We start from the raw sequence: 24,857 nt of genomic DNA on the forward strand, positions 1-24,857 counted from the left end.
TCTGCCAGGAGCCTGCACGCCGCGACGCCGGCCACCAGGGGGCGCGCGGAGCTAAGGTGAGCGAGGGCTCCGGCCGCCCCGCTTCCCTGCGGCCGCCCCCGGCCCCGCCTCACCTTCGGGAACCTCTCCTTGTAGACATGGTTCATCATCACGATTTCGTTGTCGTAGGAGGAGGGGGATCGCCCGGGACTGCGGAGAGAGAAGCCCATTGCGTCCAGCCCCTTCCCTCCCAAACTGCAGACGAGGGTCTCGCAAGGCACCAGCCCCCAGACCCACCAGGTTGTTCATGGAGGGGGAGGCAGACCCACCTGAGGCTCCGCGAGCGAGGCCGCACGGCAGGGGAGCGGCGGCCGCCATCCTCGTCTGTGATGCTCTCGGTGCTGCCGAAGTGTTTGGAGAGGAAATGGAGCTCATCCACGGTGGGCTGGTAGGGCAGCTGGTGCAGACGCTCCTGGGAGGAGCAGGAAGACTGGGGGGAGGGGCAGGGCCGGGGTCAGGTCACCACGGTCCCCCCACAGCTCGGGACCCTGGCCTGGGGCTCCCGCGGCTGGCGGGCCACTGAGCAAGGCCAGAATCTGGACCTGACTTATGATCCTTGGATCCCAAGGCCCAGCTTGGGATTCCTGGCGATAGACAGGGGAGCAGGGACACAGACATGAGTGTGACCCGAGAGAGCCTGTGAAAACCCAAGTCAAGTCACAGACGCCTCTTCTGTTCAGAACTCTCCAGGGCTCCCACCTTACTCCTGGTGAATGCCTAAGTCCTCTCCATAGCCCACAAGGTCTTTTCAAGATCTAACCCTGTCTGCCACCACCTCCTCCCACTCTCGCCCCCCCACCCCGCCCCCACACCCAACCTGCTCTGCTCCAACTGCACAGGCCTCCTTGATGGTCTTTGAACAAGCCAGGCACAGTCCTGCTTCCAGGCCTTTTCACTGACTGTTCCCTCTGTTTCTCCCACATCTACTATGGATCACTCCTCCAAGTCTTTGCTTTAAAGCCACATTTTAGGCATCCTCCTCTGACCACACCCATCATTCTCTTTCGTTTCCCCAACTCGCTTCTTGCTGACTTCTTGTCTCCTGGCTTATTACTGTACATCTTATGACTTATTTGTTATTACTTTCTGCTCCTCCAGAGCAGGAACTTGGTTCTGCTTAGTCCCTGGTCCGGGCATGGTATGCAGTTGGGGCAATGACAGACCCAGACATCAGTGGAGAAACACAAGGACAGCCACCTGATTCTGCTGGCAGAATAATCTTTTTCCACATGACATCACTCACTTTCCCGCTTAAAACTCCCCACCCCGTCATTACCTATTAAAATAATCTCCTCAGTGTACATAATCTATGACATGTGTACCTGTGTGCTAGGTCACTTCAGTCATGTCTGACTCTTTGGGACCCTATGGACTGTAGCCCACCTGGCTCCTCTGTCCTTGGGATTCTCAGGCAAGAATACTGGAGTGGGTTGCTGTGCCCTCCTCCAGGGGATCTTCCTGTCCCAGAGATGGAGCCTGCATCTCCAACATTGCAGGCAGATTCTTTATTGCCAAGCCACCGGGGAAGCCCAATATTTGACACTCAGAATCATAATTTCAAATATTAATAGTTCAGACTAAAATCTTCATCTAAAACAAAAAAACCTTTCTCTGGCTTCCCACCACGTTTAGAATAAAATCCACCTTGCCACCCTGGCCAAGAAGCCACAGCGTGAGTGTTGCTGCCTGCATCACCTCCATTCTGCCGCTTCCAACCCAAAGCTCCAGCCACACAGGCTATTTTCAACTTTCCCAATGTGTGAAGTTCTCTGTTGCCGCTAAGAGTTTGCACATGCTGTTCCCTCTTCCTGGAACACTCTTCCCTCCCTTCTTCCATCTGCCAACCCCCTGCTGATCCTTTGTCTTGGCTTCAATGCCACCTCTTCCAGGAAAGCTTCCTTGACCCTCCCTCCAGCTTAGTCAGGTGCCTCCCCTCTGCTGTCATCACCTTGCCTTATGCTACCCTCATCACAGCTCTGACCACTCTGGCACCCCAAGTTGTAAATGCCTTCTTACATATCTGACTCCTCCCATGAGGGCTCTGTGAATCCTTGGGCCCTGGTCCAGCTTGTAGAGCCCCACCTGCCACATGAAAGTCATGTGATAAATGTCTACTGAGCATCATACCAATGTATGGACAAGCGAACCAGAGAGGTCTGAAAGGAGGCAGACGGAGAGACAGACTTTGCGTATTGCGGTGGGTGAGCAAATGGTTCCAGGTGAAGGATGTGGCCTGGCCCTAGCCAGCTGCAAACACTTGGGCAAGTGGCTTAACACGTGAGCCTTAATGTCATTTATCTGTAAACTGAGTCCACAGTGAGTAGGATCCCCAAAAAGATATATTGAAGGTGGAGAACAGGACCTTGGAAGAGACTTGGAACATGAAGAGATGGACAGGTGACACCTTTGGAGAACTAGAGAAACCCAAAGCTCTTACTAAAGCCAGTCCAGTAGGCCCCCTGCGGCTCCCACCCACTGGCCCCGCCTGCCACACTCACCGAGACAGTGGAGCTGGGTGTGTTGGTGCCATAGCCAGATGAAGGGAGTGAAGCCAGAGACCAACGGCGTCCATCCGCCCTGGAAACCAGCCAACTTTCTCAGAGGCTGCCAGGCCCCATCAGTCCCCCCACTCCTCAAGGTGTGAGAGAAGCCTCTGACCATGGCCAGGGTTGGGGGGTGAGAGGATACATTTATGCTCTGAGATCCCTGAAGGCCCTCAGGGTTAAAGAGGTGAAGAAGAAATCTACCAGCCAGGCACCCGGGACCCAGAGCAAAGATCAGTCTCCTCTGCTCCTTCCCATGACCCTCATCCTCAAGCCAAACAAGCCCCCAGAGTAAAAAGTCCACTCAAGGAAGTCATCCCAGAGGGGCCCCAAAAGATGACCCCTAGAGGATTCCCTCTGAGAAAATTCTCAGAGGAAGATCATTTGAGTCTTTTCAGAGAAGAAACTTCCCTTCCTCATAAGCACGTACACACTGACACGGGATCCCATAGACACAATCACTCTTCTGGCCATATCCAATCCTGTTACTAGTATGGTTGAGTTCACACACTGAAAGTCACACACATTCACACCACGTGACTCTTCAGCATAGATACTCACAGGCATTCATTAGCTTGTGTATGTGTGTGTGTGTGCTCTAAGTCGCTTCAGTCATGTCCAACTGTTTGCAGCCCATGGGCTGTAGCCCGCCAGGCTCCTCTGTCCATGGGGTTCTCTGAGCAAGAACACTGGAGTGGGTTGCCATTCTCTTCTCCAGGGGATATTCCTGACCCAGGGATTGAATCTGGGTCTCCTGCATCGCAGGCAGATTTTTTACCATCTGAACCACCAGGGCAGCCCCTCACTGTCCCATTTGTGGACCTAAATATCACGTTTCCAGGCTAACACACAATCACACATGCAAAATGAGACCTACACTTACAAAGACACAAACAGAGAGACCTGGTACTCACACTCTGACATATACAGACACACTCCCCCACACACTCTAGTCTGTCACATTAACATGACACACACTGAAGACACCCTCTCGCACTCAGTCACACATTCAAATTCTCACAGGGCTACACACCCATTCACACTCCCACACAAATTACACATTCACATGCAGTCACGCATGGAGGTACATGTTTCCTCAGCTATTCACACACACATTTACAACCCTACCAGCACACAGTCACACATGTTCACTCTCACACCCATGGATCCATGTGCAGGCGTGGGCTGCCTCACGTATTCATGACCTCACACACACACACACATCCACATCAGCACACAGATTGCACTTTCACAGGGACACACATTCCCATGCACTGGACTCCTCTCCTCAGGCAGTGTCCTGGCTCAGCTCACCCTCCATGTAGGTGACCACATCCGGTCCAATATTTTCTGACTCCCCATTGCCCTCAGCTGAATTCCATGGTCGAGGGGAAACCCCCACCCTCCCAGAGGAGCTATCCTCTGTCCCCACAGTCTCCTGTGACTCCCCCCCACCAAAACTGTCACCAGCCTTTGCAGTGATCTGTGTTGCTTGCCCAAACTCAACTCCAAGGTTACAGAAGGGATGCGGTTCACCCCATACCCCAGTTCTCAGAACACAGTAGCTGTTCAGACGTTTTTAGAATGAATAAATTTCGATGAAAAAGAGATCCGCAAAACACCCTGGTGAATCCTAGACGTTTCCCCCTCAAAATCAAAGATTCTCTCTTCCTCCCCCGATTTTGCCAAAGCTCCTCAGAAAATTCATCTCAGGGACACTCCAGAAACCCACAGAACCTCCGGAGGGAAATCTGAGATTCCTCCTCTTGGGTCTTCTGGGGAAATAGCCCTATGCGCCCTCCCCCACATCATGGACCTAGTCTTTCGATGGGTAGCAAGCAGTCTGAGCTTGCGCACTTCATCCCTGCTACCCTGTCCTGTTACTATGGGAACGCCTGGCCTGGAGAGCCAGGCTTGGGAGACGAAGACCCCGGGACCAAAGCGCAAGCGCTTTCGCTCCGCGGCAATGGAAGCCCCGCCCCTTCCCCATTCTGAACAGGCGACTGGCCTCGCCTTCTTGTGGTCCCGCCCCTAATGCTGGGCGCCTGTTCCCGCCAGGACTTTGGGGGCACTCTGCCGGTCCCTCAGGCTCTGACTCAGATGCAGTGATGACGGGAACAGATGGTGGCCCAGACGGTGGCTGGGGAGGGTATGGCCAGGGTTTGGGGGCCCTGGGGAGAGGGACTCACCTTCGGGAAGAGGCAAAGGAGAAATGGGCTGGGGTGTTGGGGGAGAAGTTGCGGGGGCTGTCCAGGGGGCTGCTACCTGTGGCAGAAAGAGGGGGATCTTCAGGCCAGGCGTGGGAGGCAATCCCATCAGACCTCCTGATCCTCAAAGCGGGTTCCAAACAGCAGCTTGTCTCCTCCTTAGTCTAATCTCACCCGTGTATGAATGGGCCATTTACCTTAGCTGTGGCCCCTCCCCAAAACATGTTTTGGCTACCAAGTCAGCCCAGCCCCTCCTCGGGTCGATCCCGCCTTTTTCTGGGGAGCCCCGCCCCTTAAGGATGGCTCCTCCTTTCTGCCCCATCCCCTTTCCAAACAAGCTCCTCCTGGGCCTCCGCACACAAATGCCCGTCCCTTTGCGGAACCGCCGAGCCCACACAAGGATGGCCCCGCCCCTTGTCCAATCCAGGTCCTCTGTGTCCAAACTCTGGACCACCCCTCCTGTGGCATGGACACACTCCTTTCCTATGGCCCCGCCTCCACTAGTCTGGCCCGCAAACCCATCACCTGTCTTACCCAGGTGTCCTGGCAGGGGGGAGTGGGGTCGCGGCAGCGTGGGCGAAGTGCTGGTCAGGATGAGGCTTTTCCGGTTACTGGTGCGGCAGCTGCGGGGAAGGCGAGGCAGGGAGCCGGACCCGGCCGTAGCCCAGTGAGTTTGAGGGTTCGACCCATCACCTTCCCATCTCAGATCCCTCCTACCTGTCTCCCAACCGAGTGGGTGCTCAAATGTGCCCCCAAAGGACTGCTCAGAGGAGGACTGTGAATGGGAGAGGATGCATATGTGATGTGTTGGTGCAAGCCTCATGGATCACATGTGACCATGTATGGGGTGATAGTCATGTCCACGTGATACCAATGGAGATTCTCGTGTCTATGTGTCTTTGGGTCTTTGCATGACATTTGCTGTGTGGATCCAGGCGTGGCACCAGGTGTGTGAATTCAGCACTGGGACCACTCGAGTGTGACATCATGTGTGACAGTCCTTGAGTTTATCTTGTGTGACGTGACCTGTGGCTTTGTGTGTCTGTCTGACACAGTCTGTCTAGCCACTTGTCCATGACTAGATGTGCCACTGTGGGCTGTAAAGTGTACCTCATGCATGATTTCTGCTGTGTCTATACTTTTGTGTAGCAGTTGGAGTCTGTATGAGACACTGTCCTTGTGTCCGAGTGTGATATTCACCATGTGTGTCCACGTATGGCATCTGTATATGTGTGATACAGCATATAGATGATCTACACCTCTCTATGTGTGTGAGTTTAACACCCTGTGACACTGGGCACATCTGAGCATGCCACCGTGTGTGACACAGATGAAAATGTGTGAAAACCTGTGGTACTGTGTGTGTCTCTGACTCTCTGGGTCATTCTGTCATCTGTGTGACACAGCATGTGACATGCTTAGGTGATATTGTATACTGTGACATTGCACAGATGTCATTGCCACATATGTGTCTCTGTGCATCTCAGATGGCACAGTCGTGTGTGTGTGTATCACCACACAAGTGACATCTTCCTGGGTGTACGCTGCACTGTGCCTGCAGACTTACTTGTCTGTGTGATTCTGGAAGTGTCCCTGCGTGTCTGTGCGTGCCTCTGACCTATGGCCACTGTATGGCTGGGAACTCGCGGCGACTCCCGGGTGTATCTGGGACACTAGGGCTGTTGTGTGTGTATGTGTGTGTGACATCATGTCCTGCGTGACTCTGTGTGTCACTATTTTTCATATGAGGCTGTGTTCTTTGGGAGGGGCGGCTGGGCTATAATAAAAGCCCCCCCTTTCATTCTGCACCTCAGGATCCCAGCTTCCAAAGAGGGACCCTTCAGCCCCTCCACTCCCTTCACCCCCCGCCCAGAGCAGTGACTGAGCATATTTGCGCGGCCAGAGCACGCGGCATGGCGGTGAGGGGAGGCCAGGCTGGGGCTATTGTTCTGAGGGTGCTAAGCCCCCCACCCTCCCCTTCTTCCCCTACTTTCGTCCTCCGGCTGCGGGAACCCGCAGCACCAGCAGACAAAGGCTCCGCAATCCCCCACCAGGCGCAGCCCCCTCCCCCCGCGGCGATCCTTTCTAGCGTGCAGTCCCCCCGAGTCTCGGCCCACACTGCCCCCCATTTAGCCCCAACCCCGGCAGGAAGGCTCAGCGCGGGCACCTCTGGCGCAGCTGGACCTGGTGCAGCATCCCGGGCCCCGCCCTGCAGCAGCAGCAGGAGGGCGGCTTTGGGGGAAGGGCCGGGTCAGGGTCTGAGGGATCGGGGGTCTACCTCTTGGTCCGGCGGAACATACTGCCGCCAGGGAAGGAGGGCATCGAAAAATTGGAAAGCGCGATCCAGAGAGAGTCAGACATGACCCGGCGGCGGCGACATGGTGGCAGGTGCGGCAGCGGCAGCGGCGGCGCGGGGAGCGAGCGCGCGGGGCGGAGGCTGGAGCCGCAGCGGGCAGGGGAGGGCGGGGGAGGGGAAAGGCCTGCGGCTACCGCCCGCCAGGAGGGGGCGCTGCTGGGCACCAGAGCGCCTGGCCCCGCCCGCGCGCGCGCCTGGCGCCCCTACCCGAGCTGGAGAAAGGGCCATCAGCCCCGCGCATCTCTCCCCCAGGGCTCACCTGCTGCTTTTCCGGGGCAGGGGCAAATCTTTCTGGAAGGCAAAGGAGCAAAAGGATAGAGGTCAGCGAGGACCGACAGCCACTGCCCAAAAGCCCTGTGTCAGCCCCTTGGAGGGATAGAAGTCGGGTGGGACAAGTCCTTCATCAGCATCGTCACCAGCGCCTCGGCCTTGGGTTGAGGGATGGGATCCTGGGCAAAAAGTGCCAGGGTGATTCCTCTCCTGACCCCGAGAGACCAGCACAGGAGCCCCATATAGGACTCCTGAGTTGGCGTCTCAATGTGTGTTTTTGCAAATGAAACAGGAGTCGTTATCTGAAAAACGTTTCTTGAGCACGTACTGTATGGCAGACCCTGGTGCTAGGCACTGGGGACACAGCAGTACATGAGACAAATAAAAATTTCTGCCCTTTTGGGACCAGTATTTAAAGGACAGAAGCAGACAACATTAATGTAGAAGTGAATGAAATAATTTTAGACAGAAATAAATGTTATGAATAAAATTAAGCAAGGTGGAATTTCCCTGGTGTTCCAGTGGCTAAGACTCCACCCTCCCAAAGCAGGGGGCCAGAGAGAACTAGATCCCATGTTCCACAACTAAGACCCGGTGCAGCCAAATAAAATAATTTTTATTTTATTTTTTTAGTTAAGCAAGGTGACGTAATGGGAAATGGCTAGGAGGGGAACATGAGGGCTAGAGGGCTGCTCTGTAGAGGTGACTTTTAAGTTGGTTGCTGAAAAATAAGTCAGTCATGGGAGGATCTGTGGAGAGAGCATTCCAGGTAGAGGCAGTTGCAAAGCCCTGGAGGCAGGAATAAACTTGGCATGCTCAAGCAGGAAAGGTTGAATGACTGGATGAATGAATGAATAAGCCCTCCACATCTCAGTAGCTCTACCCCACACTCAACCAGATTCACAGAATTGGGGTGGGGGTCATTAGCGGGGCTCAAAACTGAGATCTGAAATGGAAATCGGGGGACTTCCCTGGTGGTCAGGTGGTTAAGGCTCCAGGCTTCCACTGCAGGGGATGCGGGTTTAATCCCTGGTTGGGGAACTAAGATCCTACATGCCATGTGGTGGACCAAAAAAAAGGGAGGGGGGAATCGGGTGATGGCTGGGTAGTCTTTTCAGTAATGGCAGTGATAAACATGATAACCATGGGTAGGTTTTAGTTCTGTCCACATTAGAAGACGTTTGCATTCTGTTTGTCAAACACACAGGAAGCCACCACTGGGACCAGAAATTAGAGATCTGGACACTTTTCTGAGAGCACTGAAGAACAGAAGGGAGAAGCAACATCGTCTTCCAGCCAGTTCTGTGTCCACAGGCTAAGGTGAATAGAAGGGACTGGGTAGGGCTGCAAGTAGAAAGATTCAGATGAGGGTTTCAAAACCTCTTTAGTGGGGACTCCAGCCAGTCATCTGTCTGGTGGCACAGACAGTAAAGAATCTGCCCACAGTGTGGGAGACCTGGTTTCGATCCTTGGGTCGGGAAGATCCCCTGGAGAAGGGCACAGCAACCCACTCCAGTATTCCTGCCTGGAGAATCCCATGGACAGAGGAGCCTGGCAGGCTCCATAGGGTCGCAAAGAGTCAGACACAACTGAAGCCCACCAACCAGGGAGAATTGAGGAATGTTCTAGGATCTCTGATATTAGAAAGTCCTGAGTTAGAATCCCAGCTTTACCACTTAAAACCTTGGCAAATGACCTTCCAATAGTTCATGCCTTCTAGAGGATTCTGCAGATGATGCAGGTGCCTAGCACCTTAGTATGCTGCCTAGCACACATAGTAATTGCTCAGTAAATATTAGATCATAGGAACATTGTGGATGTATATGCTGCATGGCAGAAGATGAGCCAGAGGGACCTCGCAGTCCCAAGTACAGAGGACAGATGGATGGTTGGGGTCAAAGGGCACATTGTCCAGATTAGTAGCTCTGCCATCCCGAGCCAGGGGTGACCAAAAATCTGTACCAGATTTTCCTTCTGTCTTTGCAGAATTAGCTTGAATGAGCCGCCCCTTGGACCAGCCTTGCCAGGCGACTGCAATGGCCCAGTCAAAACCAAGATCTGGATTTTCTGGCCATGGAGTCCGGTACTCAAAACTCAGAGACACTGTGGCCTATAAGGCTGAGCCCCAGGGCTCTGGGTGCTCTAAGTGCTACCCAGAAAAGTTTTCGACTCTAGCCCCATCTGCTAAGCATAACTAAACATTTTAGCATCGAGGAAAGGGAAAATGTGGAGAGGCAGAGGATTTGGACCTCTGTGTCAGTGTGAATAGAGGCCACTTCCATCGCCAGTTACAAAACTGCTTTGCCCAGAGGATTCTGCATCTCCTTGGGATTAAAGGAGGGCCCTGCCGACAGGGCATTTGAACTTAGATTGCTATACGATCCGAATTCACACGCGGAAAACTTAGGCGCTCTACAGTTGTGGGACAGCTCCTAAGGGGTTGCACCAATGTGTGAGAGTGTAGTCAGGCTGCAAAGTGGTTAACCGTGCCAGAAGGGAGGAGGTTGGGGCAGGATCTCGGCGGAGTAGCTCGGCCAAGACAAGCTTTGGGAAGGATAGGTGGGTGAATGGGAGGATCCTGGGATAGGGGCGTGGTCTTGCGGGGAGAACGAAATCCCGCGTGGCACTGAGCCAATGGGAGTCGGCGCCGACCCAGGGGGCGGGAAACCCTAGGAAGGCTCCTCCCTTTTCCCCCTTTATTCCAGGACCCGACGGCGCGGACCCTATCTGGCTACTTCAGTACTTGTTCGGTCTTCGCGGCATCTCCCTTCCTTTTATTAGAACCCATTCTCCTAACCCAACCCAGGGATAAGAAGGGAATCAGAGGAAGACCTGAAGAGTCCATCTGGGCTGTGGTTAAAACCCAGGACTGGTTCCAGCATCATCCAGACGCCTGAAAAGTCCTTACCCTCTGAAATGACCCCTTCCCAAAATGGAAGAGGGCCCTGGGTGAGGGTTTGAATTCTCTCCTCATCCCAAGCTCCAGACTAGGGATGCAGCCTGAGACTGGGCGCATTCTAGGCTTTACATAAATTCCTCCAGATTACCTAGCTTGGGGCTGTGCGTCAAGGAGACTCAGAAGAACCAGATGCCAGGCAGGCCTTAGGGTGAAGTTTTGATCAATTTTCGCTCTGGAGTTAGTTTGGAGGCAACACCGAACCCCCATATTAACCCTTAAAAGTGCATGCTGCGGACCAAATAGAACCCTTCTCAACTTCAGAATCCTCACCCGTCTAGGAGGTGGGAGTTCCCCGCACTCCACAGCAAACCTCAGTATCCCACTCCGTGCAGTGGACCCACATTTCCTGCGCCTGCGCAGCCTGGAGACCAACATCTTCTAAGGCTGCAAGGAGCTAAAAATCGCTCCCGCCCACCCACAAGCTGGGCTGGACTTGAGGATCGCGGAGTGGGGGCGGGGGTAGGGTAGTGTTGTAGTGAAGAGGGGTGGAATGAAGGGTGAGGAGGAAGACTGTCTAGATCCCTGTCCAATTAGGGCAGTAGGAAGAATCTCGGTGGCCAAGCAGGTCCGTGGAGGTCATAGGGGGTCCCCATGACTCAGAAAGGGACTCCTGGGGTAATGAGGGGCGAGGCTGCAACACAAACATGTTTACCGCTGCTGCGGCACCTGCAGCCCCGGGGAGCGCGAGCCCTGGGGCAATAACTTTGCCCTGCACCCCCTCAACCCGAGCCTGGCCGAGCACCAGGGCAAAGATCTCAATCCCAGCCCCCTATCTCCTCTGAAGGGTCAGGCGCCCCTGGGCTATCCTCGAGGGGGAGCGCTAGGCTGCATGCCCCTCCGTTAGATCCCTGGGTTCCCGGGCAGAGCCTGAGGGGCGGGGTCCCCAGCGCGGCGGGACGCGCGGCCACTGCGTTCCCCCCGGGTAGCTTCCCGAGGCCGTGGGAGGGGGTGCCGGGGCCCACCCCGGCGTTAAGTTCTCCCGCCTGCTGCCGGGCTCCGCCCCAGGGCGCCGACCCCTTCCCATCCACCCGGGGCCGCCGCATACCTGCAGCCTCCGGCGACGAATCAGGCCGGAATCGTCCATGGCGGCGGCGGCAGCGGCTTCGGCCCCCGGGAGGGAGGTGGGAGGCGGCGGCAGCGGCGGGAGGAGGGAGGCGGGAGGGAGTGAGAAGCCGCGGGGACCGCGGCGGCGGCGGCTGGGGCGGGGGGGGTGGGGGGAATGGCGGGGGGGGAGAACCGGAGGGAGGTGGCGGGGGCGGAGCAAAGTGGGGCGGACCCGGCACCGTCACTGCGTCTGGGCGCCCGAGCCCGGCCTTGGCCGAGGCTGCCCGCGATGGGGGAAAGGGGGTAAGCGTGGGGGAGGAGCCTCCAGATGCCCCCAGTGAAGTCAAGCTACCGTGAGACCCCCGTAAGGAAAGACATGCCAGGGGAGAGACGTGCTCGTGGGTAAGCGCCCAAAGCAAGAAACACCCCAAGGGAGACAAGCTCACTAAGATACATTCCCTATGCAGACAACTCCCTCCCTGCAGTGATCCCCTCAGAGAGACATTCCCACGGGGAGGTAGTCCCCGCAGGGAGGTCCTCTCCAATCAGGAACTCCTTTCACCCTGACAATCATTTCTGAAACAGATGGTCTCTGAGAGGTGACACTTCCTTTCAAAAGCCCACCCTCCAAAGAAGAGACATTTCCGTAGAGAAGGACCCGCGCCAAGTTATTTCACTTGGGGAGCCTGGTGAGGGTACCCTCAATGAATGACCCCATAAAAGCCATAGTCTCTATGAGAAATTGCCCCCATCCACGAGACTTCATATCCCAAGGACAGTCTCTTACAGAGTGTATCTGCACTGAGGAGACCCGTCCTCACAGGAGATCCCCCCTCAGAAAAACACTTACAGACATATATGAACCCCCTTCCCAAGCAGAGACTCCACGGGGAACCCTGCCACCCCCTCCCCCAGCGATCCCCTCCCTCATCCTTAGGATTAAGAAGCCAGGCTAGGCTGGGCTGTATTTATAGGAACGATTAGCTGGTGGATGGGGAGAGGGGGCAGCGGGAGCGATTTTCACCACTCCCCCGCAGTGTTACTACTGCTGAGGCCAAGCCAACAATGCTTCCCAGAGTTGGAGTGGAAGCCCCCACCCCAACGTTGACATTGGGGGGGCATGGCGGGGTGGCGGCTTCCCAAGGGTCTCAGCCCATAACTTTCTCGAAGGCCCTGGAGGGCGCGGTCACTGGGCCGGAGCGACCTCTGACAGTCAAAGTGAGCTAATTCGAAGTCTACTTCTTGGTGTTCCCCAGGCGCTTTTCTACTCATCTCTGCGCCTTTGCCTGAGTTGTCTTGATCTGTTTCTCTCTGTCTCTGTCGGCATGTTTGTGTTGCCATCCCGTCGAGTTTGTTCCTCGCACTTCTCTGTCCAACGTCGGGACATTTCTCTTGCCCCCGATTCAGCCTGCAGCCTAGGGAACTCTCCGTGGTGCTGATCTGAAGCACTTCTGTCCGTCGTGCTGAAATATGAGCGCAGGGTTGGGGGCGAAGGTCAGGGGAAAGGAAGGGTTATCGGGAGTCACAGCCTAGAAAATGGACAGATATGACCCACGAACACCCTGGACTACCCCAAGATGGAGCGGGTGAGGGCTAGGTCCACCGGATACTGGTTGCTGAAGCCAACAGCGTGTACCCATGCAGCGGCCAGGAGACAGTGCCTCTTGATTCATTTATTCAACAGGTATTGAGCACCTACTGTGTGCAAAGAAGTGGTTTGGATTTTGGGAGTACATCCGTAAAAGATACAGACAATAACTCTGCACTAGTCTGAGACGAGAGGGAGAGAGATTGTGGTAGTGGTCATTGGTCTCGAAAACACATGCACACTCTACGAGCACAGGCACACACACACACACACACACACACACACACACACTGCAAACTTACACATGAACATAAACATACGAACACATGCTCAACAAACAGACTCGCATAGACCTATTAACACATTCTGGAAACACTCCACAAAACATACATTCTGCAAATACACACACATACAAACACATACGAAGCAAACACAGAAACACATATACACACAAACTGACATTCTGCAAACATACATCCAAACACATACTTAGAAAACACAGACATACACACACTCAGCAATGCAGGCACACACAACACATACAAACACAAGCATATGCAGGCATACACACAACCATAATCCAAACCAAGGGAAGCTCAGCTGCACACAAAATACAGTATGCAAAATACAGACACATTATCCTCCCAGTACAAAACATGGACACACATCCACATACTCATACACTCACTGGAAGGTTGTTTTTCTTTCTTTCTTTTAGTTTTAGTTTATTTTGGAGGGCTGTTTTACTTATTGGACACTGCCAGTAAACTGTCAGCTCTACGAGGATTGAGATTTTCATGTCTTAGTCAAAACATTGCATCCCCAGAAGCTGGTATGCCATAAGTGCTCAATAAATGTTTGTTGAATGAATTGAGGGGATGTTTGCAGGGGACAAAAATTCACAGAAACTTCAGAGGGGGCATGCACACACACATTTTAGAGAGAGACACACACTGTCTCCACACATGGTACCTCTATATTCACTCATTGTCAACATTCATAGTCAACAATTTTATCCACCAACCTATTCACAGTATTTCTGCAGGATACCTACCCTCATCCTACATCCCTCTCCCCAGCATTTATTATCTGACTCTTACTCAACTGGACACACTAGGCTTGGAACATTTACAGACCTCCTTACCCAGATTTTGAACATACACACACACATATGCACACAAATCCAAGAGATTTGCATAAACATACCCTCACACAACAAACACATATAAACCCTCAGTACACACACACACACACACACACACACACACACACACTCATCCAAAACACACACACTCTTCACACATACAGAGTTTAAGTCACAAGCTCTACATAAAGACAAACACAAGGATATATACACACCAGCCCCTGATCCTTTGGTCTTTGGTCACCTGGAGCAGAGGGAGGGGCTAGGGAAAACCACTCCCCTGCATCAAACCACGCCCCTTTCAGCTGTTGGTGTGTCTGGATTTGAGCCTGAGGTGTCTCAGCAGCCGCCTAGACTGCAGTTCAACTAACAGGTGAGAGGTGGCCAGAAGTGGCCAGAGGAAGAAGAGAGGGGGAAAGAATTGCCTTGACTTCACAGACCCCCAGTTTCCCCTGCCCTGGGGACTTTGGATCCTAGGGGCAGGACCCGAGTCCTGCCACAGTCAAGGTTGGCTCCAAAGGTCTAGCCCTGGGTGTCAGTTCCTAAGCCGATTGTAGGCCGAGAGAGAGAAGGTGACCATGAAAGGGGCCAGCAGGGATCAAGCGGGAAGGAGGGAGGAGACTGGGCAGAGGACAGGATGGAATTACTGGACAGAAGAGGGGACTGGAAAATCCGGGAGGTCCCCTTAGAGGATGGAGGAGGTTGCCTGGGGTCCTGTAGGAGATTGTTTCAGGGGAGGGAGATGGGGAACCATGGTCAAACAGGAGTGAGGTCATTTGCACCTGAAGGGATGGACGGGACATGAGCCTCCCATGGGGGGCTCCTGGGTCAGAGGCAGGCCTTGGTGGCCCCGGGGGAATTGAGAGTGTTTGGCTATTGCTTCCTCATCAGCTGCCCATTCTTTTGTCTGCCTGGCATTGTCTCCTGGCTATGCATCAGGACAGTGCCACCCTGAGCTACCAGAAAGGGACAACTGAACCTCACCCTGCATCCCAGCTACCTCTCATCTCAGGAGGACATGGCCTGCAGGGGTCGCACTCGACCCAGGGCCTTGGCCTGGGCCCTGCAACTGACCCTGGCATGGATGCTGTTGGGGGCTTGTGGAGGGAGCCACCCACTCCCAGCTAGATCACAGAGACACTATAGGCTGGCGACCAATCTGGGCACAGACCAACTGCACCTGGAAGGTAAGCATTCCAGATTATGCCTAAGCTCTAACATCTAGAAACCTCAACTCAACCACAACAATGCCAGAATTTCCTTACCAGAGGGATTTAGGGTGACTGGGTCTAGTGGTGATTAAAGAGCACGAATTGCCTAGATTCAAATCCCAAATGCCTCTTCATAGCTGTGTGACCCTGGGCGAGTCACTCAACCTTTCTGAGCCTCATATGGACCAATAAGAAAGGAGGAGAAATAACAGATCTACCTCATAGGGCTGCTGTAAAGGAGTATATGTAACCATATGAGAACTTACATCGCTGCCAGGAATGTAATAAATGACAAGTTGATTTTGATTTGTGGTTATTACTAATTGAAGCTACATTTACATCCCAAGTGAAGTGTCTTTAATTTTTATGTTTGGGAGGACTTACATAGTTAGGATTTCCCAGTTCAGAGGGACCCCAAGCCTTGGTTCCTCAGCTCTACCTGAGGACACAAGACTGGAACTCACTGGAGTCCCTTTCTCTGTGGCCCTCTTTTCCCTCAGAGATGAACCCACCAGAGGCATCGGACTCTGGGCTCGTCCCAGTGCGCTGTGGGGAGCTGAGCCCCAGGTGAGTACACCCACCTCGGGCGTGTCTCTGGGTTCTTTGCTCCAGTTGCCCCAACTAGGGGCCAAAGCCCTTGAGCATCCTGACCTATCCGTCCTGTCTCTCTCGATGTCCAGGTGCGAATCCTTCCTGGTACACCTCCAGGCTGCCCTTCGCAGTCGTTTCCACCTGGTGCTCTTGGGGGTACGCCAGACGCAGCCGCTGTGCTCTGAGCTCTGCGATGCCTGGTAGGAGAGGCGGTGTCTGAGGGGCGTGGCCTATAGTTTGGGCGGGGCCGAACGAGGTATCTGCCCCTTGATCCTTCGGGCACCTGAAGGGGAGTGGCCTGAGTCCCAAGCCTCTAAATCTAAAGGACGAGGCATTGTGTTTAGAGGCTAGGTAGAAAGCGGCAGAGCTTGTGGAAACCCTGGCTTCTATGATTGGCAGTACGGAGGAGTAGCCTTCCGTGGAGCTGGCTTTTTTTTTTTTTTTTTTTAAGGGTAGGGTCTCTTGATTGAGAAGAGGAGCTAAAAGGGTGACTGGCCTGGAACAGATAGTCTGAGGCCGGCAAGAATGAGTTCTCAAGTGACAGAGTCCTGGGTAAATGCAGAGAATATGGGGTGGGTTAAAATCTAGGGAATGGTTTTTGTAGGAGCGTGGTTCTAAGAGGCGGGGCCTGGATCTGGTAAGAGACATATGGGGCAAAGCCTTGGAGAGCAGGAATCCTACTAGCCTTTCTCCACCTTCTTCTCTACACACACCATTCCCAGGTTTGCCACTTGCGAAAGTGATGTCATCTGCAGCCCGACTTGGCTCCCACTCCTAGAAAAGAGGGGCTGCGAGCCTGGCTGCACTACTTACAGGCAGGTGAGCATGGGGCAGAGGAACCAGGGAAGAGACTGACACCTACCTTTACTGTGTCCAGGGTTAACACGTCTAGGTCCCAGAGTCTGGACTGGCATGGCACACCGAAACCCCCTACTCCCACCCTTTCCCCTTCCACAGCCCAATCTCCATAGCAGGATATATCTATAGCATTCCTAAGGTCCACTGAGTACAGATTTGCCCTCTCCCTAACCTCTGCTTATCTTGTGGCTCAGATGGTAAAGAATCTGCCTGTCAATATCGGATACCTGGGTTCGATCCCTGGGTTGGGAAGATCCCCTGAAGAAGGGAATGGCAACCCACTCTAGTATTCTTGCCTGGAGTATTCCATGAGATACAGGAGCCTGGCAGATCACAGTCCGAGGGGTCACAAAGAGTCGGACACGACTAAGCGACTAACGCACACACACACAAACACACAAAGGATGGTCTCTGCTCTAGGCCCATCCACAGTCCAGGGGAAGGCCCAGAAATCGGAGTCTCCTTCCCCAAGGCCTCAGTCTTAATCTGGTTCTCCCCGCGCCGGAGCCCCCTGAGACCCCCGTTACGAGCTCGCCCTCCCCATGGCCTCACCCCCACTATGGTCCTGCCCCCTAGACTCTCGGGAGGACCCAGAAGTGAGAATAGCCTGCCCTAAGATCTCGCCACAGCCCCCTGGGTCTCTAGACTCCACCCACTCAGGTCCTGAGTCCACTCCTTCGCCCCAGACTTTTGCAGACGGAGCGGAGCTTTGCCGCTCGCTTCTGGGCGACGCGCTACCAGTGGCGGATCCCGGCTCTGGTCACTGCCTCAACATTTCCGTCTCGATGTTGCCGCGTCCCAGACGTGCACGAAGGTCCCGGGGAACCGTTTTCCCGCGCTCCCGCCGCTCTCGCACCGGGATCCTGGACTCCGCGAGCAGCGGGAGTGGCAGTGGAAGTGGCAGCGGCCCCTAGGGGGCGCCCGGCCCTAAATGGAAGATACGCTTCCTCTCCCCCACCCCCGACCCCGCCCCTCAAGACAGCCAGCGTCCCATTCTTGTCCCTCTCTGCCTTCTAGTTTCCAGAGTCCCATCCTTCCTCCCTAGGTCCCCAAAGACTCGCCCCTCCCCAGATTATTTGAGAAATAACCCACGTGTATTAATAGCTCATTTTTTCCCACTACCCCCTAAATAAACTTTGCAGTTAGAGCACGTGATGTGGCTGCTTCTTGGGGGAAATGGGTGGAAAGGATAGTTGCCAGAAAGCGTCTCTTGAATCCGCAGGTCCTAAAGCTAGAGCGACTGATTCGTGCGAGCATGTAAATGAGGGCTGGTCTATACCCTAGAGCATCGCACAACTTGGAATATCTCGGATGCCAGAAATGGGGAGGGGTCCAGAAGAAGGACTGACAAGAAGAGGTGTGCTCACCCACAGGGCGCCACCAGTCCCACCAAGCTTCTTCATTTGTACAGAGCTCCAGACACCCTTTTATGGCATTTACCTCTGATTAAGAAGCCCAAGAGGTGTCTCCTTTCCTTCCTCCATTTCTCCCAAATGCCATTCCTGGGGACTTCTCTGGTGGTCCAGTCGTTAAGACTCTTGAGTTTCCATTGCAGGGCTCCACCCCTGGTCCGGGAACTGCACGCTTCGAGGTTCAGCCAAAATAAATGCAATTCCTGGACCTAAAGCAAAGGACTGGACTCAAGACTTGGGATTTGGGTTGTAAGCATTAGTCTTTAATCCTCCTCGTTATCCACAGGAGAGATAGTTTCCTCACCTGGAAAATAGGGGCAATATCCCTTTTGTTGCTGTTCAGTCACCAGGATCCTGTTCAGATCCGACACTTTTCGACCCTGTGGACTGTAGGTTGCCAGGCTCCAAGGTTCTATCTCCCAGAGTTTGCTCAGATTCATGTCCATGGAGTGAGTGATGCTATGTAACCATCTCATCCTCTGCCGCCCCCTTCTCCTTTTGTCTTGTCTTTCCCACTATCATCGTCTTCTCCACTGAGTCTTTGCATCAGGTGAACAAAGTATTGGAGCTTCAGTTTCAGTTCTTCCAATGAATATTCAGGGTTGATTTCCTTTAGGATTGATATCCCTTTAGGATATCTCTTTTATTTGTGTTCAATAGCACAGATTGGTGGATGCCTCGTGTGTCCAGGCCCTGTGCTAAGATATATCAGGCCCATTCCTTGCCCTCAAGGAAGATGAAATAGCATAAGAAGCAAAGTGTCCTACTGAGAGAGTAGCAGATTAGCATCTTTCAGATGCCAGAGACAAACTCAGTTCAAAGTGCCTTTAGGGACTTCCCTGGCCATCCAGTGGTTAAGACTCTGCACCTCTGCTGTATTGAAGGCACAGGTTTGATCCGATTGGGGAACTAAGATCCTGAGGCACGGCCAAAAACAAAACAAAAATCAAAGCCTTTAGCCAAGACAGTGATAAGTTTCAGGAATGGCTGTATCTGGGTTCTTAAATGATGTTAGGAATCTGTTGTTTTTTTTTTTTCTCTTGGCTGTCCTCTGAGACAGGATCTCCTCACATTAGCAAAGACGGACAAGCAACTCCGTGATTTTAGTAAAAAAAAAATGGGCCTATTTCTCTGTAAAACCAACAAAGGTTCCAGGGCTGGCTCTCATTGGTCCAATCTCCTCATAAGCCCATCACTAAAGTCAATAATTGTGTCAGGAGAGATGCTGTGCTCTCACTGGCCTGACCTAGGTTTTGTTTGTACCTAAAGTCCATGGTGAGATGAGTTCCATCTGAGCCACATGAACTGATGGATGGGTTGCCTCCCCTCAAAAGAAATTTATGGGTTGGAACCAGGAGAAGGGGAAGGAGTGCTGGTCAGGGAGTATATTGACCACAAAGAATGGTGGCTATGACCTTGACTCTGTAGTATATCCACCTGGGTTCAAACCTCAGTTCTACCATTTACTCATTCTGTAACTTTGGGCTATTGAGCATTATTTATGAGCTTCAGTTTCTTCATCTGTAAAACGGGGATCATAATTGTTCCTCTAATAGGGTTACTGGGAGAACTGAATGAGTTAATACAAGTTGTTATGGTAAGCAATACTGTGTAACAAATAACTCCAAACTTAGTGGTGTAAAACAACCATTATTATCTTTCATGGTTCTGGACTTTCCCTGGGCTCAGCTGGGTGGCTTTCTATTCAACTTCAGATCGTGGATGGGACTGGAATCACATTCACACATCTGGTGGTTGGTACTGACCCTTGCCTTGAACCTCAGCTGGGGCTGTTAGCCAGAATAACTACACACGGTCCATCCCAGTGGCTTGGGCTTCCTCATAACAAGCCATTGGGTTCTACAGGTACGTGTCCCAAGAAAGAGAGTCAGGTGGAATGTGGAAGTTGTCTCACTTTTGATTAGCAAGTTGTAGAAGTCAGTGTTGGAATTCCCTAGCTGTCCAGTGGTTAGGACTCAGCACTTTTACTGCCAGGGCCTGGGTTTGACCCCTGGTCAGGGAACTAAGATCCCAGAAGCCATGCAGTGTGACAAAAAAAAAAAAAAGTCACACAGTGTCACCTCTGCTTTCTATTCACTGAGTCACTAAAGACAGCTCTTATTTAAAAGGGAGGTGTTCTACACTCCTAATGGTAGGGATGTTAAATAAAATGCTTAGAAAATACCTGGCATGTCATTAACACTCAATAAATGTAGACATCATCCATAATCACTGTTGTTGCTGATGTTTTATATATAATGCTATTGTGACAAAGAAAAGAAACAGGCATTTAAGGAAGAGGAATGAGGTAAACCTTTGAAGGAATGCCAGCCAGGCCATGGGGAAGAGCATTTCAAGGAGGCCTGAGGGTTTCAGGTTCTGGGAACTCCCAGCTGCTCAGAAAGCCTGGAACAGAGCATGGACATTGGGGTCAGAACATGGAAGGCCCCGAATGCTAGGCAAAGGCACTTGGACGAGTTAATGAGGGGTGTGAGAGCCGCAGAAGGTTTAAGTGGGTGTGTGTGTGTGGGGGGATGATCCATCTGACTGACACTCTTGCAGGCCACCAGCAAGCAAGCCAGGGGGAGGGTGAGATTGGAGGACCTTGGGACAGGAACTGAAAAATGGGCAGAAGGGGATGAATGAGAGGGAATCAGAGGAAAAACCCACAAGGCTGTACTGAGGAATGTGGGAGCGACCATCTGAAACTTTCAAGAACCAAATGTTGTTGTCAACTTCAGTTTAAATAAAACCTTGGGGATCTTAGGCAGGTCTGATGTGGGAACCTGAACTCCACATTTCTTTTTTTTTTTTTTTTCACTCACATATTTATTCTTTATTTTCCACCCAATTCCATCTTCTTTGTGATTCTCCTGGTTCTCTATCACGGTCTTAGGAAGGTTGCCTCAGTTCCAAACAGCTGGACTCCACATTTATAACTGCCTGGTGAACTTGATGCTGCTGGCCTTCCTCGTGGGACACAGGCTTCTTAAGTTATGGTGCATGGGCTCTGGAACTCACGGACTCAGTTGTGATGCAAGGGTCTCACTTGCAGCATGTGGGATCTTAGTTCCCGTGATCAGGGATCAAACCCAAGCTCCCTGCATTGGTAGCGTGGAGTCTTATCCCCTGGATCACCAGGGAAGTCCTACTAGACTTTTGTAGAAGAAATATTTGTGAGTTACAGCTTGACAGTAACCCCTAGTTTCTGCTTGTCACCAGCTGGGAGGAAAAAGGGTAACAGTTTCTCCTTCTTAAGTGAAGTCGCTCAGTCGTGTCCGACTCTTTGTGATCCCATGGACTCTAGCCTACCAGGCTCCTCCATCCATGGGATTTTCCAGGCAATAGTATTGGAATGGATTGTCATTTCCTTCTCCAGTGGATCTTCCCGACCCAGGGATCGAACCCGGGTCTCCCACATTGTAGACAGATGCTTTACCATCTGAGCCACCAGGGAAGTCTTTGCGAGTCCATGGAATTCTCCAGGCCAGAATACTGGAGTTGGGTAGCCATTCCCTTCTCCAGGGGATCTTCCCAACCCAGGGATCGAACCCAGGTCTCCCTCATTGCAGGTGGATTCTTCACCAGCTGAGCCACAAGAGAAGCCCAAGAATACTGGAGTGGGTAGCCTATCCCTTCTCCAGGGGATCTTCCCGATCCAGGAATTGAACCGTGGGCTCCTGCATTGCAGGCGGATTCTTTACCAATTGAGCTATCAGGGAAGCCGTCAGAGGTCCAATGATTTCAAGATGAACTGTACTTCTAATAATTCTGAGAGGGAAGGAGGCAAGTCTGAGATACTCAACATTTATGGCATAGAAAAGGGCAGAATTACAAATGGAATCAGGTTGGGACTTCCCTGGTGGTCCAGTGGTTAAGATCCTGTGCTTCCACTGCAGAGGGTGTGGGTTTGATCCTTGGTCAGGGAACTAAAATCCCACAAGCCTTGCAGGTGAATTAAAACACACACACACACACACAAATGGAATCAGGTTTTACATTTTGCAACAATAGTGATAGCCACAGGCAGAGGAGTAAATAGAAAGATGTCTTTAGGCAGAAAAACAGGGTGGTCACGGCTCTTCCCAAGGTCTGGCCTCATCACCTCTACTCTGGGGCCTTCTTGTCCTCTCATCTCAGGTCTCTGCACTTGCCATTCCCACTGCCCTGAACAACCTTTGCACACATGTGTGCTTAGTCATTCAGTTGGGTCCGACTCTTTGTGACCCCGTGGACTGTAGCCCACCAGGCTCCTCTGTTCATAGGATTCTCCAGGCAAGAATACTGGAGTGGGTTGCCACTCCCTTCTCCAGGGGATCTTCCCGACCCAGGGATCGAATCCAGGTCTCCTGCATTGCGGGTGGATTCTTTACCACCTGCGCCACCAGAGAAGCCCAGAACCACTTTTACCCTTCTGTTATCTGTTTCATCCCCCTCACACTTCAGATCTCAGCCAGTTGGGTCTTCAGGCTCTAGGCAGGAGCTGGCCTCCCCATGTGCACTCCGGGAGCTCTCAGATCCTCAGTGGAGGCTTCTGACCTTGACTGGTCAGCCCTGGCTTCCCCATGTCCAGCACAGGACTCACAGAGTGCAGGGGTATTCTCTGAAGAGCTGAATTGCACCCATCTACCCCCAAAAGTCATGCTGAAGCCCTAAGACTTGGTACCTCAGAATGTAAATATGTTTATAGATAAACCTTAAAAGAGGCAGTTAAGGGGCTTCCCTGCCAGTGGAAGGGTCCAGTGGTTAAGAGTCCACCTGCCAATGCAGGGGACACAGGTTCAATCCCTGCTTTGGGAAGATCCCACACACCATGAGGCAACTAAGCCCCTGCAACATAACTACTGAGCCAGTGCTCCAGCACCCTCGAGCCACAACTGCTGAAGCTCGCATGTCCCAGAGCCCATGCTCTGCACCAAGAGAATCTGCACACTAGCTCTCCTGTGCAGCGGCAGACACAGTGCAGCCAAAAATAAAATAAACCAACAAATAAATTTTTTTTAAAAAAGAGACAGTTAAGGTAAACTGAAGTCCTATGAGTGGGCCCTAATCTCATATGACTGGAATCCTTATAAGTAGAGATTAGGACACATACAGAGGGAGGGGATGACAGGGAAGAAGATGGCCATCTACAACTCAAGGAGAGAGACCTCAGAAGAAGTCAACCCTGCCGATACTTTCATCCTGGATTCTGCCTCCAGGACTGTGAGAAAATTAATTTCTGTTGGTTAAGTGTCCCAGTGTAAGATACTTTCCTATGGCAGCCTTGGCTGACTAATAATACACACTCCATGAATAATACTCCCACAATGCCCTGAATTTTTTTTTTTTTTGCCATTAGAGCATTTACTAAAAAGTGAAGAGCTGGGACTTGGCTGGTGGTCCACTGGCTAAGACTCCACACTCCCAATGCAGGAGGTCCGGGTATGATCCCTGGTCAGGGAACTAGATCCCACATATCACAATCAAGAGTTCTCATGCTGGGACTAAAGATCCTACATGCTGGGACTTCCCTGGAGGTCTAGTGGTTAAGAATCCACCTTCCAATGCAGGGAATGTGAGTTCGATGCCTGGTCATGGCTTGTGGGGTCTCAGTTCCCCGACCAGGGGGAACTAAGATTCCACAGGCCATGGGGTAACTAAGCCCATGCACAACTAGAGAAGTCCATGTGCTGTCAGATCCAGCACAGCCCTCCCAAAAAAAGATCCCACACGCTGCAACACAGAATTGGCACAGCCAAATATTCTCTCCTTTTCTTCTAAAATCTCACTGGTCAGGAGTTCCCTGGTGGTCTAGTGGTTGGGACTCGGTGCCTGCACTGCTGTGGCTTGGGTTCAATCGCTGGTCAGGGGACTGAGATCCCACAAGCCATGCAGCTAAAAAAAAAAAAAAAAAAAAAACCAAACAAACCCAAAAAGGCAAAATTAAAAAAGAAAAAAGAGGGTGAAATAAAATCCTACTGTTCGAGTCAAGGTGTGTGTCTGGTGATCAAGAGTTGGGGGAAGGGGCAGATAAGGTATCAGTATTTAATCCTTTACCCCAGATATTCCATTCCCCTTGCAACAGATTGCTTCAGGCACAGACGTGTCCTACTTTCAGCCAGGAAGAGAAAAGGTGGCTGCTTGTAGATGAGGCCTTTGAAGGTTGGGATGTGGTATCTTGAGCTGTGGCAGCCATCCTGGGATCATGAGAGGCAAAACCTGCCTAAATTGGCAAAATAGAAGATGGACTAAAAGAACAATATCTTTGCAACTTCCCTGGTGGTCCACTGGTCAGAAACCTGCCTTCAAATGCAAGGCACATGGGTTCGATTCCTGGTCAGGAACTAGGATCCCACATACTGCACTCTAGGCCTGCACACTGCAGCTACTGAGCCCTTGTGCCACAGTGGGAGAAGCCTATGGGCCTCAATGAAAGACCCCACGTGTCACAACTAGGACCTGATGCAACAAGATATTTAAAAAAAAAAAAAACAGAAAAAACAAAGATAGGATTTAATGTTGAGCTCCTGACTTCCAAATTTCTCATGGAGTGAGATAAACTTGTCCTGGTGCTGGCGCGGCTGTGAAGGAAACTAATGCTCACTTACATTGTTTGTGGGAGTGCCACTGAGCACAAGCCTTCACAGAGGGAA

General features: G+C 52.3%; 2 protein-coding genes across 3 annotated transcripts in view; one reads left to right on the forward strand and one right to left on the reverse strand.

The window, feature by feature from the left end:
- MAST1 (microtubule associated serine/threonine kinase 1) overlaps window positions 1-11,502 on the reverse strand; it is a 28,957-nt gene extending 17,455 nt beyond the window's left edge. The window contains exons 1-7 of one of the 2 annotated variants that reach the window (XM_086408918.1): window positions 11,420-11,502; window positions 7,405-7,436; window positions 5,324-5,412; window positions 4,772-4,847; window positions 2,538-2,616; window positions 309-469; window positions 114-189 (exon numbers count right to left, since the gene is read on the reverse strand). In XM_086408918.1, coding sequence (XP_086265044.1) covers window positions 114-189; window positions 309-469; window positions 2,538-2,616; window positions 4,772-4,847; window positions 5,324-5,412; window positions 7,405-7,436; window positions 11,420-11,458 — 552 coding nt within the window. In that variant the 5' untranslated portion in view covers window positions 11,459-11,502. Of the gene's footprint in view, window positions 1-113; window positions 190-308; window positions 470-2,537; window positions 2,617-4,771; window positions 4,848-5,323; window positions 5,413-7,067; window positions 7,232-7,404; window positions 7,437-11,419 lie in introns of those variants that run through there. The other variant, XM_086408917.1, reaches the window with a different exon arrangement.
- A 179-nt stretch (window positions 11,503-11,681) lies between these two features.
- On the forward strand, window positions 11,682-17,929 carry RTBDN (retbindin). Its single transcript, XM_086408985.1, has 7 exons — window positions 11,682-11,820; window positions 14,456-14,523; window positions 15,090-15,337; window positions 15,862-15,928; window positions 16,042-16,152; window positions 16,675-16,771; window positions 17,497-17,929. Exons 3-7 carry the CDS (start codon window positions 15,169-15,171, stop codon window positions 17,722-17,724), a joined length of 672 nt encoding a protein of 223 aa, XP_086265111.1. The 5' UTR covers window positions 11,682-11,820; window positions 14,456-14,523; window positions 15,090-15,168; the 3' UTR covers window positions 17,725-17,929.
- Window positions 17,930-24,857: the final 6,928 nt, after the last annotated feature.

Source organism: Bos grunniens, chromosome 7 (assembly GCF_055505025.1).
Source record: "Bos grunniens cultivar Pamir isolate PY7600 chromosome 7, Bosgru_T2T1.0, whole genome shotgun sequence".
Lineage (NCBI taxonomy): Eukaryota > Metazoa > Chordata > Mammalia > Artiodactyla > Bovidae > Bos > Bos grunniens.